Source organism: Boleophthalmus pectinirostris, unplaced genomic scaffold (assembly GCF_026225935.1).
Source record: "Boleophthalmus pectinirostris isolate CB_2022bp ecotype Guang Dong unplaced genomic scaffold, ASM2622593v1 HiC_scaffold_8, whole genome shotgun sequence".
Taxonomy (NCBI): Eukaryota; Metazoa; Chordata; class Actinopteri; order Gobiiformes; family Gobiidae; genus Boleophthalmus; species Boleophthalmus pectinirostris.
This window is the reverse complement of record NW_026571515.1, coordinates 26,199,901-26,216,359: the sequence shown is the minus strand read 5'-3', so window position 1 is coordinate 26,216,359 and position 16,459 is coordinate 26,199,901. Positions and strand designations below refer to the sequence as shown.

Sequence of the window (16,459 nt, the reverse complement as noted above, 5' to 3'; positions counted from 1 at the left end):
TCAGATCTCCAACAAAAACCCTGCACAGACAGCACAACTCAGACTGGTTCAACCCAGAGCTCCCAGGCCAGACCAGATTAGTCCAGGCAGACATCAAAACAAAACATCCACCATCCATCTTGGAGGCCTGTCCTCATAAAAGATTTTGAAACCTTTTAAAGAATTATGTGTGGTTTAAACAACAAGCCAAATGTTTATAATTTTTAATACCCAAATGTCACAAAAAACTAACTTTTCCAGGGTGCTTATCCATGTTAAGGTCAAAGTTAAAAGAAACATATAAACTAAACTGAGCTTTATCATTTATTTATTGATTTGTATTTACATTTACAGTAGTATTTAAATCAAAGTTTAAAGTACTTTAAAGTAAGGAAAGTACTTATACTATTATCAGTGTTGTAAATTGAAATATGATGTAGATTGTAATGAAAATATGAGTGTGTCAGAATTGATCCGGCTTGGAACCCACAATAAAACCACAATAAAAAAGAAGTTGTGAACTCATGGTTGTATCTCTGCCACTGTCCTGACCTGACCAAACCACATGGTTACTGCTATGGGCAAACCACTGACCATTTGAACTGTTGCTGAATTTAACCTCAGACCTGCAACACCACAACATTTTCAGTTGAATAATTTTAGGTAGATACTTGTTTTAATGTCCAACTTCATTCTCATCTGTCTGCTCAAATAAACACTCAAACAAGTAACTAATGAATTCACCCATAACTAACTACAATAGCAGGTGAATTTTAGTAAAAGTTTACAAAACGGATACAGTTTGTGTGTGGAAACTGTATGCTTTTTGACTGGTAGGCCTAAATGTTACATTTGACCCCATTACTGGCACTATTACCTTGTGTGGTTTACTGAATTTGGCCCACTAGTCTCTGCCTTTAATCTGTACTGTGGGCCATCTTGTTAGTTAGAGCTGTGCTAGCATATGGTAATCTAATCCCATCCACCCGCCACCTAGGATTTTTAAATGCTGACGTGCTTCCTCTCATCTGCCCACAAAAGAGTACCGCATATTGACTACAGTAAATGAGGGAAAGTGCTTCTACAGAGAACTCTGGTCAAATTTTTCAAATGTGATTCATGTTTTCATGTTCTGATACATTTTAAACATGTCCAGGAGCTTTATCATTTTAGAGAAGACTAAAATATATAAGTACTAGACCAGAATGTCATGTGGAGATTTAAATTGCTGTGTTTGCAGTGTTGTGTTGTTGTGACCATTCAAATTGGCATTTACTAGTACTTTGCACATAAGAAAAACGCTAATGTGTCAGGCTGATTTATATTCTGTAATATACTGTGAAATAAACAGTCAAAACATCCTTAAAAATGTATTTTCATATTTTACATTAAGTGCACTGTGACATTTGTGAGTCTACTTGAGTAGGTCGTGTCTATTTCTCAATGTTTTTATGAGGCTACTTAACTGACCCTTCTGCCCCAGCAGATGTCAGATCCAAAAAAATCCCTAGGTGCATGACTAGTCCGTGGGTCAACACTGTTTACTGTTTCATGTAGACTGTAATGAACACAACACTGCAATGATAACCCCAAATTCATAAACATGTCAATGAAACTAACGTTTTTGATTATATTTGTGGGAGTATTCAGTACTTTTCACACACATCAAAGGTATCGTAAAAAATATTTTAAATAAATCATTATCTTTATTGAAAAAAACACCACTGTGTCATTTAAGAACCATTTTATTAAAAAAATTTACTTTGATTTACATTTTTATAAACTTTATGCCTTATAACTAAGTATTTCATGCTTGTATCATTTCATTTTAGATGATAAGATAAGAGAAACAACAATGGGGAAATAAGTGTTACAATGATTCGCTCAAGAACATAGCATGCCATAAAAATAAATTGATGATAGTATCTGTTTTTAGCTGCAAAAAATGCATTGGTTAATGACTCATGATGAAAATACACTATTGATTTTAATGAAACATTGCTTAAGCTTTTGTTTGTCTGGCTGGCTTTGTTTGTGTGTCTTAAGTTTCCCAGGCTACTGCAGTTTGGAGCCATCTGTCATTTGAACTTTTGCACAACTCTTTAGAAGCAAGAAATTCAATGGAGGAGAAAGTATTCGTGGATGTGCAAACAAGAGATGAGTGACAAAAACAGCACTAGCTTTCAGATGGTGCTTAATAAAGTTATATGTACATAGGCTGCATTTGACACAACTGTTAGTGCATCAATTGGCATTAAGTGATCAATACAAGTGGTTAAAATAGGAACAGCAATAGGCCAACTTATTCTTAGCCATATTAGTACAACAGGCAAGCACTCTGTCAATACTACTTCTGTTGAGGTTACCTTTGCAAGCATTTCCTGAAAAGGACAGTGAGGCTTATTAAACATAAGACATAAGCAAACTAAATCGCACTGACAAATATGGTGTTAAGGGAAGCAAAAGAGGGTATCATTCACAAATTAGACTAAAAATACACGGCTTCAAGTTACACAAGTGAGTGATTAATTTATATTTAGTTAATTGCATATGACAATGCTACTAATTAGGTTTGTCACGATAAAATTCTAAACTATGTAAATACTAAGGAATAGTTTTGATACTCTATACCAATTTTGATACCACAAAAATAACTAAATAATAATTTTCAACACTAAGTAATAGTACTATTTATGGTACTATGTGATCTTAGACTAGTTTTGACAAATCTCAAGATTTTTCTAAAACTATCCGCTAAAGGTCAAATTTTGTCTGGTTTATACTAATACTTGCACAAATTATTATTGATTTAGATTTTATATACTTTTGACAACTCCACCAACCCCTAATATCTGTTAAAATAGAGCTTATCTTCTGGCCCCTTTATGGCCCAACATCAATGCCATTGATCAGTGGAAAACCAGTTTTATGACTTCTATTTATAGTTACGTCTGTCTGTGACACCACAGTGGTTGCTTATGTAATTATTTGCATTATAGTTTTCTTTTTATATGGCTAAAAATAAAAATGCTGTCATGTTTGATGCTTCTGACTAGTAAGAAGATGGTCAGCTAAGGTCAAAAACATGAAAATCTTGTTTCTCTCACACTTGAATTCACTGACCACAGTTGCTTCTGACATGTCCAAAAATATGCACCCACCTACTTAGCCAATCAGATCAGTTCATTGAAAAAGCACAAATCAATTCAACAATTGATTTTATGTTCAAAATCAGTTCATCATCTCTCAAACATGCACTACTTCAAATATACATGCATGCATACAGTCTTTATTTGACATAATTATGGGCAAGAACACAACCTTAACTATACAATTTGGAGTTTTAATACGAAAGCCTATGCAGTGCTGTGCAGCATATGGCCAAGAACTGTCTTTGGTGATTTTTTGTGGTGTTTGGCCCTTCTGAAAATTTGTGTTTAGTACAAGCAAGGCATGGGTGTTGCCGTAAGACTAGAAAATCTGTTTAGTGCTGTAGTACCATCTAGTGGCAATTGGTTTCATTGCTCTACTCCTGTATGTGAAAATTACGCATCAGGTTGTATGCATTATTTTTAGGAATATACTGACCCAGCATTTTTTTGTCCCAATACCAATGTTGACAACATGCTTTAAGTATCTGCCAATATCAACCGATACTAGGACAAAGACTTATTTATCATTTAAAGTAACTATAGAGCAGCTTTGAAAAAAATACAAGTTTAGTATTAGAAGCTGTTTGAAATGAACATTGGCAACTAAAGCGATACCTGGTACTGATATCTGATCCATCAAAAATGTCAATATTGATATTTGTATCATATCAGTACATTTGTTATTATTATTATTATTATTATTATTATTATTATTATTATTAATAATAATAATAATAATAATAATAATAATAATAATAATAATAATAATAATAATAATAATAATAATAATAATGTTTTACTATCTCTATTCTCAGGACCGCAAACTGACCAAGGCTGAGCAACAGAGGTTTAAAGAGGAAGCAGAAATGCTCAAAGGGCTTCAACATCCCAATATAGTGCGCTTCTATGATTCCTGGGAATCAGTGCTGCGTGGCAAAAAGTGTATTGTTTTAGTGACCGAACTCATGACTTCAGGGACACTCAAAACGTATGTAGAAACACATTAAATGTTTCATAATATATGGATCATTAGAGTTATGATTTTCTTTCTGCACAGATACCTGAAACGCTTTAAAGTAATGAAGCCTAAGGTCCTCCGCAGCTGGTGCCGGCAAATCCTTAAGGGGCTGCACTTCCTTCACACCAGGACCCCTCCCATTGTCCACAGGGACCTCAAATGTGACAACATATTTATTACAGGCCCCACAGGCTCAGTGAAGATAGGAGACCTGGGACTCGCCACTCTTATGAGGACATCCTTTGCCAAAAGTGTTATAGGTAAATGTCACAAATACTGTACTACTAATAAAAAGAAGTATGAACACTATATTCTATGCATTTTATATATTAGTGTTTATACACTGATTTTATTGTTTAATGGTGCAGTTTATCAATACTCAAATTTAATGAATGTAAATCCATATGTTTGCAATGCATTTATCTAGTGATTCTCAAACTGTGGTACATGTAGATCTATTGGTAAACAGGGCCCTCTGCTTGAGTTTGAGTATTTAGAGACTATTATATTATGTTATTGTGTATGCATAATTTTTGGGTGCTCATTACTTAGAACCACCTTAGCCCTAATTTAGGCCTAATATGTGTTTAGGTACTCAGAAAGCCGAATATTTTCTTAGGAAGCACTTGGTATGACAGTTTAACAACCACTGCATTAATCTATGTTGAGTGTTTTTATGGGCAGGTTGAATATAGTTTCACACCTCAGCTTATTCTAATTAGTCTATTTAAGTCTAATTATTGTTTTAGTCATCTAAACTGAGAGCTGTACTGATTATTAGAGTAATGCTTTCATCAACCCACAAACAAAGAGTCAAGATTATTTCAATTAAAAGTAAGCTATAAGTTTATTTGTATTTGTTTCTATCTCTAACAGGAACTCCAGAATTCATGGCACCTGAGATGTATGAGGAACACTATGATGAGTCTGTAGATGTCTATGCCTTTGGGATGTGCATGCTGGAAATGGCTACTTCAGAATATCCCTACTCTGAGTGTCAAAATGCTGCACAGATCTACCGCAAAGTCACAAGTGTAAGTCAGGAGACTAACAGAAAAGTGAGGAATTATTGTTCACTTGTTGTGTTTATTTGACAGGGAATTAAACCAGCAAGCTTTGATAAAGTGAATGATCCTGAGATTAAGGAGATCATTGAGGGATGCATTCGACAGAACAAGAGCCAGAGGCAAGATTTTAGTAATGATTAGATAAAAACTGCACCAAACTATGCCAGCACCTTGATGTGTTTGTTCTCCTGTGTTGTTCTCCTGCAGATTATCAATTAAAGACTTACTGAACCACGCTTTCTTTGGGGAGGACACAGGGGTGCGGGTGGAGCTGGCAGAAGAAGATACAGGGCACCAGGATTGTCTTGCCCTGCGGATCTGGGTTGAAGAGCCTAAAAAACTCAAGGGGAAGCATAAAGACAACGAAGCCATTGAATTCAGCTATGACCTGGAGAATGACAGTGCTGAAGAAGTGGCTCTTGAAATGGTGAGAAGAAAGTTCATTTTAGACTCAGTAATCAAAGAGTAAATGCAGATTTATCCATAAAAAACATTTTCACACACGACAAGTAGAAAAAGATGTTTTATTCAAATTTTGTGAATTAGATATATATTAAAGAGACTAAATACACAATTTGAGGCTCAGTTGTCAGCTGTTTCCTGATAGGTTCCTTACATGAACAAAACTCACCCAGCTCATTCTCTTCCCTCTTCACAGGTAAAGTCAGGCTTCTTCCATGAAAGCGATGCAAAGGTGGTGGGAAAATCCATCCGGGATCGTGTTAATCAGATAAAGAAGTCACGTGAGCGCAGACAGCAGCAACTCCTCCAACAGCAGCAAGGATTTGAGGAGAAAAGAGACCCTTGCCTTATCTCCTACACTTTTTCTCACCCCTCGGGCTACTCCTCCCTGGGGCCAGCAGGCCAGTCAGAGGACATCCACGATGTGGACCAATATGTTCGACAACACCAGATTACGAGTGGGACAACTCTGAGCGTGCCAGGTTAGCATTCATGGTCATATAGACATTACATATGATGATGTATTAAAGCGCTATTGAACTATGTTTTATAACGCTTATTTTTTCCTCCAAAGGAGAGAGTCTAGGTTCAGTCAGCTGTGAGTCTTATGCCAGCGGCCAGAGCCAGGTCTACTATCAGCAAGGGGACTCTTATTCTAATCTCCAATCTGTATGTTATATTTATTATTTTAAAACCAATCCTTTAAAATTAACTCTTCATTATAACAGTGTATTTACTATCTGTGTAGAATACTCCTGCAGTGGTCCATCCTCAGCTGCTATCAGTGGGAGAAAGCAGTAGTATCCCAAATGTCTCTCTTGGTCAGGCAGAAGGGGCATTTAATCAACAAAACAAACTGGTTCCACAGGTATTGTCAAGTATACCTCAACAATATTTTCAGGTGAAAAGGGAAATTATACTAACTTAATGCAAGTGTAATAATGAAAATTATATTTTTTGCCTGTATGGGTATGTGGACCTATGGCCTTTTAATAACAATTTCTTAAAATCATATTTTTAATAATCTAATACAAACTATAAAATGTCCTGGATTTCTCACCGAATGCAAAATTTGCATAGCATATTCATAAATAACTTAAGCATATTCATGAATAAATTCATAAAAATGTGTAAATGATTTGTGCAGCTATAGTATTTCAGAAGAGTATTCTGTGAGAAACCAAAAAATTAAATCACCTGTTGATAATTTATGCTTTTGCCAAAGCTTGTACTTACCTATTTTTCTACTGCTGTTTTCTTCCCTCTCTGCCAACCTCTCATCGTGGTTCATTATTCAATGTAGGCTCATACATACCCAGCAGACACATTTCCCATTATCACTCCCCAAGGGTCACTGCCACCCTCACAGGCATACATGCCCCCTGTTTCACCACTGGCGCCCTCTAATGTTCTCACTACATCCATTTCAGTCAGTGATCCAACTGGACTAGTGGGGAACACTGTGCCCCTCACTCAGCAAAGCCAACCCCCTGCCACTCCCAGGCAGCCCACTGACATCATTCCCCAGACAGCACCCCAGCACACACAGCCCGAGCTGATCCCTCCACAAACTATTGTCCAGCAACAACAGATGGGGATGGATCCACAGGCCTCCACCCTGCAGCTCCCACCATCACAGCAGCAACAGCAGCAAATGGAGGCCCAGGCCACTCTGCTTCAACAACAAGTTAGTGCCGCTCAGGCGCTACCGGACCACGGTCAACAGAGCCTCTCCACGTCGGCTGCCCACATGCATCAGCACGAGCCTTCTCAGCAGTCCGGTGTGCAGCTTGCTTTGGCCACTCAGCCTCAGACACCAGTCGTACCTCTGCACACAGGTAGGGAGCCAGCTCCACCGATACAGCACCCAACAGAGCAGCAGGCCTTTACACAGCACCAGTCTGGGGACCTAAGCAAACAGCAACAGCTTCAGTCTCAACTCCTGTTTGTCCAGCCATCCCAACAACCTGAGCACCAACAGCAGGCTGGCGTCGAGCAACACCAGACATATCTCCAACAACAGCTTGATCAGCAAGAACAAAAAGCTCTACTTCAGCAACAGGCCCAGCTACAACAAGTAGAGCAGCAGCAAGCACAGATCCACAAACAATTACTGGATCAAGCCCTGATCAAACAGCAACACGAGCAACATCAAGCGCCTGTGCAGCCTCAAACTGCTCAGATTTACTTACAGCCAACACAAGAGGCACAAAAGACACTGCTGAATGAACAACTGCTACAACAACAGAGTCAGCATCAGAAAGAGCAGGAGCTCCACCAGCAGGCTCTCCTGCAGCAGCACCTCCAGCAGCAGGCTCTTCTCCAACAGCAGCAGGAGCAGGCTCAGCTGCAACAACAGGCCTTACTCCAACAACATCTGCAACAGCAACGGCAACAACAGGCTCTGCTACAGCAGCAACAAGTGGAGAGGCAGACCCTGATTCAACAGCTTCAAGAACAACAACAGGCTGCTATTGTTCAGATCCAACAAACTATGAAACAAGATGTCCTTCCTCTTCAACCAAATCAGCCACAGATTCATAATCAGCCAACAAATATGCAGCATATCTGTGTACCACAGGGACATCCCACCCAGAGTGTACTCACACAGCACCAAGGGATGGAGCAACAGCAGCAAGCTACTCCTGTACAGCCCCAGCAAACTATTGCCCTGCCTCAACGTGCTGCCCCCATCATGGAGCATTATGTTCCAGTCGCAGCTCAAACTGAAGGTGTGTCCCATGTGCAGTCTACAGGACAGATCCCTGTATTAACCTCTGCAGCTCCCTCAGCTCAGATCCTGCCACAACAAACTGATTGTCTAATTCAAAACCAACAACAATTTATCTCTCAGTCTGCTCCAGTGCCTCATCTTCTCAATGAGGCCAAAGTAAGTCCACCAGTGGCACATCACAGTCAGGTTCAGCAGGCCCCTTTACAAACTGTTTATTCTGGTTTCACAACATCTGCACAGAGCCAAGGGAGTGCCACAGCCTTAGTCCAGACTCAGCCTGTGATGGTCAGTCAGCCTGACCTGTCTCATCATACTGCTCCAAACAATGGCCAGCTCCATGGGTTGCCTCCTGTTAAGCAAAGTGCTACAATGACAGGACTATTGCAAGGACAGCTGCAGCCCCAAACTCAAAGCCTTTCTCTGCAAGTGGCTCCCTCTGCAGCTTCTCTGACCCTGCAGTATGTCAGTCAATCTCTGAGCCAAACAACGCCATCCCTCCAGCCGGACACAACACACCTGAACCCGCAGCACTTCCAGCAGATGGTGCTGTCTCCTGGAGCCAGTGTTGGTGTGCATACACCTGCTGTGGACCCTGTAAAGTTCATTTCTAGCCCCCAACCTGTGCACATGGGACAGGCGATGTTCTTAGAGCAACAAAGAGCTCTATATCTTCAACAACAGACTGCAGGAGGCAGTGCTGAGTCAGCAATCTCCTACCCTGTTTCAGCTGAGTCCCAGCAGCAACTGAAAAGCCTTCCCCAAATCCAGTCACCTCAAACAGCTCCTGCTCAGCAGGCCCTGCCCCAGTTACCTGTCCAGACCACAGTGGGCCCAGTCCAGATGCAGACTCCCCAAACACAAGTGTTGCATGAGGAGCCAGCTCTGCCTGCACCTCCACCAGTCACTGCTGGAGCTGCTCAGATCCTACAGAGTAACCTGCCCCTCTACAGCCATGTTGTAGCTGGGGCACCCCCTTCACCTCAGCACCAGGCGAAGCAGACAGCTCACACACAACCCCAGATACAAACGCACCCTCTCCCACAGACACTCACTGAGGCACCCACAGCTGAACCCTCCCTCCCCCATGTTGTCTTTCCTGCACAACAAACGACCCTCAGTCCTACTCACTCATGCTCCACAACATCACTACCACCCCTTTCATTGCTGCCATCCAACCATCCTGCTGCCCCTGCTCCAGATCTGCCTTCATCTCCACCAGCTGCCCAGGTTACCCTACCGGGACCTGCCAACCTTATACCCACCTCCCCTCCACCTGTTGCCACTTCCACTTTAGAGCCGCTTGACTCTAATGCTCCCATTCTGCCCAAAGCCTCACTGCAAGACTGTGACCTTTCCCTGTTGGGCATTGCTCAGGTACAGGTTCAACTCAAATTGATATTCCTCATTTTAATCTCATTTACCTTATAATATTTGCAAAGTTAATGTTCTTATAATCACATTTTAAAGTATACAGTCGTATTTGGGTACAATGTATTATTAGATATTGTGTATATTATATGTACATTGAAAGCATTCCCTTTTCTTTTGCTGCTCTTCAGGATGGATCCTTACTGCCGAATACAGATGGTCATTCTTCATTGGGGTATGTTGCACATTTTGCCTCATTGTGTACTTGGCCCGAAGGATTTATTTACAGATAAGTATAGTGTGAGATGGGTGTGAAAAGCAGCCAAAGACTTTTAGCACTGGCAGATTTTTTATTCTTCCGTACTAAACGTCTGAACTGCCCTCCACATTGATTTTAATCTAGAGACATCTAGGATGTCATGAAGCAATGTGAAAAAACCCTTTGGAACAAAGACACTCATTTATTTACAAGTAGCGGAAATCATCTGTTCATAGGTCAATTCCAGCAAGTGGAGAAGAGAGTTTTCAGCTGATGTCCAACGGACAATTGGAAAAACTAAAATGTCAAAGAAGATCTTCTTGTCAAAAGTCAGAAAAAGTGTTACATCAGTTCCAGCTGAGCATGCTCCAGGTAAATCAACATAAATATATTATTATTTACAAGGTTACAAATTTACAAAGTTAGATAGTAAATGTGAGTTGTTGACAGGTGTCAAGCAGTGGGGACAATATGGTTGAATGTCAGCTAGAGACCCACAGCAACAAGATGGTGACATTTAAATTTGACATAGAAGGAGATGCTCCTGAGGACATAGCTGATTATATGGTAGATATCGTGATCAAAATAAAATATTTGAAATTCCTCAACATTAATACACTAATGTTGTTTATAGGTGGAGGAAGACTTTGTTTTAGAGGTGGAAAAAGATACATTTGTTGAAGAACTTAGAGCTATAGTTAAAAATGCCCAAGAAATTCTTCAATCACATTCACAGGTAATTTATTTTGTATTATATTTTATGTACTGGTACTGTTTTTGTAATTTTCAAATACTTGAAACAAAAGCTAAACAAACACAATTCTTTTTTAGACTGGATCCACTGACCAGTTACATGTGGGCACACCAACATCTGCCTCTGGTGAGTGGTCTAATAATCTTAATTCTGCCCCATGGGCTGGATTTCACTGTTCATTAACATGTTCTACTTTAGGGGAGTCAGTCCCTCATTCATCTCCGGTGGGACGCTGGCGGTTCTTCATTAACCAGACCATCCGACACAGAGACTCCTTGTCCAGTCAAGGGACCGCCAGCACAACTGCAGAAGGAACGGTTGTCCAACTGTCAGAAAAAGGTAAGGATGCCTTACAGTTTCAAATGGCATTAGACCTGTCACAATTTTTCTTAAAAATATATATATTTTCAAAGGTGAATTTTGGTAACACCCCAAGAAATCCACACAACAAGAAAGTAACCTATATATATTATGAGCAATAATGTAAAATGGTGCATGGAAAAAATATTTTGACTAATTTACAGAAAATCATAAAACTTTGTAGAAAAAGTCTTTAATACTTCAAGACCCTTTCCCTATTGAGAAAGAGGACCCATGTATTGCATGGAAATGAGTTTCTTTAAAATAAGTTTACAATTTCCTTGACTGTATGTTTGTGAATAATGCTACCCCCTGATGTTAATAGGGCCTTTGTATTTTACAGAAAAATGTTGAGAGATTCATTACCATTTGCTGTATGCTCTGCATTATCATCCTCTGTGTTCCTCTGTTGTAGACCATGAGGGATCCCAGACGGACATCTCTGCTCCCCTTCAAACTCCTGCTCCTCCCGTCTCCTCTCTCTCAGCTCCAACCTTGATGATCCCTTCAACTACAGCTGCTTCTATTGCTCACACTCCTCCATCTGAACCAGCCTCTGCTCCTGCCTCCTCTTTACAGTGTCCCATCCCTGAGCTCACTTCAGCCATCACATCAGGATCTGTTAATCAGACATATAATACACCCTCCTCCTTGGCCACAACTGCAGCCACTGTTATGACCCCAACGCATACTGCAGTTCTGCCCATAGTAAATGCATCTCCTGGAAGCAGTGGCTGCTCAGTTGCCTCTCATAGTTTAGGCGATGCAGTTATAATTAACCCAGTGGCAGGTGTGCCCTCCAAAGCAGTTCAGTCTCCTCCTATTAGCACCACAGAAATTTTGTCTTCTGTCAGCATGGATCAGCAGGCCCTTGTCCAAACGATGGGCCTGACCGCAGTCCAGCGGCCTCAGCCTCTACTTCCTGCAACTGTGCCACAACATGCTCCCATAATGCAGCAGCAACTTTCACTTCAGCAAGTCCCACCACTTTTACCTGTGCAGCCTCAAACTGGACAGGTACAGTCAATCCCACCCCAGCAGACCCATCAAATGGCACCCCAACAACAAGTGCATCAGTCTAATGTAGGTGCAGATAACCTTCAACTCCACCAGTCTGTGCAGTTACAACAACAATTAATGCAGCAAGTGCCAATGCAAATTATACCACAACAGCAGCCTGTGCCTCTGCAGTCATTTATTCCTGTATCTCTCCCTTTACAGCAAGCTCATGTTCAACCTGGCACTCAGTATCCACAGCATCCAAATTCACCTCTACCACAAACGGCTTCTCCAGCAAGTGGTGCTCCACTTCAACAGACACAGCGCGAACAGTTAAACTTACAACAGGGTCAACTACAGCAGCAGCGGTTACAAGGAAATGTGGCTTTAAACCCAGATCCAATGCTTCCGTTGTCCCTTAGTCAACAGTTTGTTCAGCAGCAGTCACAGCTTAGTGTTAGCGCTGTCCCGCCACTGCAGAGTCAACAGCCAACACACTTTACCCCTGACACTCAGCAGGTGCCATCACAAAAACTGCTTCAGCACTTTGAACAACAGGACAGTGGCCAAAAGCTACAGCACTTTACTTTGCAGAAGCAGTCATCCTTAAGTCAAAGGTCTGAGTCTGAGGTGTCAACTGGAGATGCAAGTCTTACAGAGGACACTGGGAGCTACTCTGCAGTTCTACCCCCCTCCTCTGATTCATCAATGCCCCCTCTCAATCTCAACACAACAGAAAGCCCACTGGCAGTGCAGGCCCATGCTATGACCCCATCTCCTGCTCAGCCTTCCTCTGTTGCTGAGTCTGATAGTGAAGGGCCACCAAAAATAGAATTTGTTGACAATCGCATCAAGACGCTAGATGAAAAATTGCGCAATTTGTTGTATCAGGAGTATAACAGCGGTGCAGCTTTGACTGGAGGAGCACCTACATCTCTGTCTGCTGGCTCCACAGCAGGTGTAGATGAATCATCACAGCCACTGTCCACATTGTCTGGACCCTGTGCTGTTCCTGTCTGTTCCTCTGATACATCCCCCCACTCTTCCACCTCCAGCACCTCTTCCACTACACCCCGCTCATCCTCATCATCCCCTCCGCTGGACAGAGCTAGCAAGGCTGAAGAAGGGTGCCTTAAGTCATCTGAAGTGATTCCAGTGGAGCAGCAGCCTCACCCATCTCTGCTTACCGAGACCAACCCTTTATCCCCAAAAGAGATTGACCTAATCATGACACAGCGACCACCTGTCCCTGGAGAACCAATAGTCCTTGTAAGTAAAAAGCTAAATGTGCCTTATTTCTACAAAGTATTTGTGTTTTGTGACTCCACTCTCCACAGATTCTGATATATTTTTGTGTTTTACTGTTTTCATATGAATGTTTGAGTTTCCTGTAGCCATTATTTATTGTCTCAACTATTCTAGGCTCTACCCCCTCAATCTGACACCAGTACAACTGGAGAAGCATCCTGGCCCCCCAGTCAGCAGCCGATCCCCCTCCGGCATGGACAACAGCAGCGCAATGCAGGAGGTGGATATTTTGGCCTAAACCTGACATGTCCTAGTATCAGAAATCCTGTTAGCAAGAAAACGTGGACTCGCAAATTCAAAAACTGGGCGTGCAAACTGCGCCACTCCGCCAGCTTGTTCAAGAAACCCAGAGTCCAGCAAGGTAGCGTCATTTTAGGAGGCGAGAGCACGAGAGAGCGAATGGGATGCAGGGGCATGATCCTAAACCTAACAGAGTATAATTAGTGCTAGTTTGATAACATAGTAACTGCATTAACCCCCAGTAATGACTATTGAAAGATATTGCTAAATGTGTTTTGTGTTGTAACGTGACTATAGCCATCATGTGTTGTTGATGTCACTACATACTACATACTGTTTTTCCAATTTATTTTTCACAGATTTTTATTTTCTTGGAAGTCTTTTTGTTTTGCATGGGTTATCAGAGGCGAGCAGTGGAAAGTAGAGGGACAGTGTAGAAGCCTGATGCCTTTGACCAGAACATATCACGTCATATCACCCTTTTCTCTACCCTATGTCCATGGGCACTACCAGCAGCCCCAGCTCACCTGGCCTCCACCAGCTGGTTCAGTGCACACAGCACCATGCAACTGCCTTCACATCAGATAAGATAGCTGCAAAGTCACTGGCATATATTACAATAATTTTACCAAAATTATATCTCACATTAAATACAGAGCATTAAGTTAGTGCTTTTTATTATAGCCCTTATAGGTTGCTTTCAGTTTTATGAATTTTGCTTGTTATAATATTAAAGGTCCTATATTATGAAAAAAATTACTCTTGTGAACTTTTAACAATGTTATACTGTTGTTCCTTCCCCACAAACTTACATGGAGTTGTGTTTTGTTTCATTCACACATGATTGAGTAATCCTGAATTATTAGGCTGCCTGCATCTCCAAAGATTTAAATGCTCCAAAAAACTACCGCTTCATAACACTGTGATGTCATGAAGCGGTAGTTTTCAAATTCTTTAGAGATTGGACAGTCCAGGGCTGAAATTATCTGAATGATTTTAGTGAAGGTGTATAGAATTTAAAAACACAATGGAGCACTTCCTCTATTACCACGTGACATCACAAGGTGGAACAGAATGTTTTCTGTTTGAGAAAAGAACACAGCCTAAATATCGAGGGTTTGTTAAACATGTGTGACTGAAACAAAACACAACTCCAGGTATGTTTTTGATGAGGAAACAATACAAATAATCATTATAACATAGACCAGAAATTGTTTAATATAGGACCTTTAAGCTATCTTTGGCCCCTGCATGATCCATACATAACTACACCTGTCTGTTGGATCATTATCTGTAAGTACTAAGTATATAAGTTGTTTATATATTGTATTGTCCCCATTGCCATAATATATAATCCCATAACATAATGAACAATTTCACAGTTGACCTGATTATGTGAAGATTTCAACAGTGACTTTGGACTTTGATGTTTGGTTTATACAATGGGAGCCATTGCAAATGAGAGAGTGGATGTGTGTGGCTGGGTGAAGTTTTTATTCACACCAACGGCTGTTTCACTTAATTTTTTTTTTTTTACATTTTCATGTTGTATTGTACCCCCCTCCTCACATGCCCATAATACTACATATCTAGCATGTATATTTTGCTTGAAAATATTAATTAAATTTTGCACATTTCAAAGACTTGCATGCAAGCCATGTGGGTCTACAAGCTGACATTGTGTAATTAACTTTTTGCTTCTGTGTTTGTCCTCCACCTCTTTGTGCCTATCTTTGTATGACTTTTCTTTGTCTATGTGGTCTTTATACTTGTGTCTTGTCTTTCTGTCCTTGTCTGCATTTCATTCCCATATTTTATCAGATGAAGCTTCTAGTAGCCAGTCCTTAAGTGAGGAGAAGGAGGTGCCCACTGTGAACTCTCCAGAGATACGCACTGGACGATTTCAGGTAAAACTAGCCTGTATAGCATGTCTTAATGGTGTAATACAGTAGTTATCATACCAGCCATTCATGCGTGCCTGCATGCTTTCCAGATATCATCAGGATTAGACCATTTTCATGTAGGAAGCAAAAATAAAATTCTAATAAAATTGTGAACTGCAGACCCTGACCCTGAGTAAGATCTCACACCACCAGTGAGGGTGTGCAGTAATACAATTAGTTTAGCTCCCATGTCTTATCTTGTATCATTGTATCTCCAGGTGATTCCAGTGCCACAGTCATCTCCCCCAAAAGAGGCAGCACCAGGCCATATTAACGCTCCAAGAAAAGTGGGGCGGTTCTGCGTAACCCAAGCTGAATCAAAGAAGGAGCATAAGCAAACAGACAGCTCTCCTGTGTCTCCAGACCTAGAGAGAGAGAGGAGGAGGTCTCGTGCTAAAGAAGGGGATAAAGAAGACAGTAAAAGGACTCCAGCAATGTCTCGTTCACACAGCCACACTTACTCACCTCTGGGCAGCAGTGACGATGATGAAAGTGAAGTGGAGGATGAAGATTTGCGAAGGGAACTACACAAATTGAGAGAAAAGTGAGAAGCATGCAACACTCTCAAATACTTGTTTCCTGGTACCCCCACACATAGTGTAATCTAGAAATGCTCCTTTGAGTTGCTTTATAGTACCTATCACCTTGTCAGATTCTGATTAAAACTGCTTACCATCTCAGATAAATTACATATGTTTACATACCCATTACTTTGATCAGGTTTTGTGGTGAAAATGTTTAAGGGACCCCATAGTGAAGTTCATGACAATGTTTTAATGAGATGTGTATTCTTCTATAATCAATATTACCAACAAC

The 16,459-nt window shown here is 40.9% G+C and overlaps 1 protein-coding gene across 2 annotated transcripts in view; it reads left to right on the top strand.

The window, feature by feature from the left end:
• Positions 1-16,459, top strand: part of si:dkey-151g10.3 (serine/threonine-protein kinase WNK3) — a 28,895-nt gene that overhangs the window by 10,705 nt on the left and 1,731 nt on the right. The window contains exons 3-20 of one of the 2 annotated variants that reach the window (XM_055166404.1): positions 3,947-4,119; positions 4,189-4,409; positions 5,026-5,183; positions 5,247-5,335; positions 5,424-5,643; positions 5,875-6,160; positions 6,253-6,347; positions 6,427-6,546; positions 9,972-10,015; positions 10,276-10,411; positions 10,490-10,606; positions 10,674-10,775; positions 10,871-10,919; positions 10,992-11,132; positions 11,569-13,421; positions 13,575-13,680; positions 15,522-15,607; positions 15,862-16,187. In XM_055166404.1, coding sequence (XP_055022379.1) covers positions 3,947-4,119; positions 4,189-4,409; positions 5,026-5,183; positions 5,247-5,335; positions 5,424-5,643; positions 5,875-6,160; positions 6,253-6,347; positions 6,427-6,546; positions 9,972-10,015; positions 10,276-10,411; positions 10,490-10,606; positions 10,674-10,775; positions 10,871-10,919; positions 10,992-11,132; positions 11,569-13,421; positions 13,575-13,680; positions 15,522-15,607; positions 15,862-16,187 — 4,322 coding nt within the window. Of the gene's footprint in view, positions 1-3,946; positions 4,120-4,188; positions 4,410-5,025; positions 5,184-5,246; positions 5,336-5,423; positions 5,644-5,874; positions 6,161-6,252; positions 6,348-6,426; positions 6,547-8,603; positions 9,787-9,971; positions 10,016-10,275; positions 10,412-10,489; positions 10,607-10,673; positions 10,776-10,870; positions 10,920-10,991; positions 11,133-11,568; positions 13,422-13,574; positions 13,681-15,521; positions 15,608-15,861; positions 16,188-16,459 lie in introns of those variants that run through there. The other variant, XM_055166405.1, reaches the window with a different exon arrangement.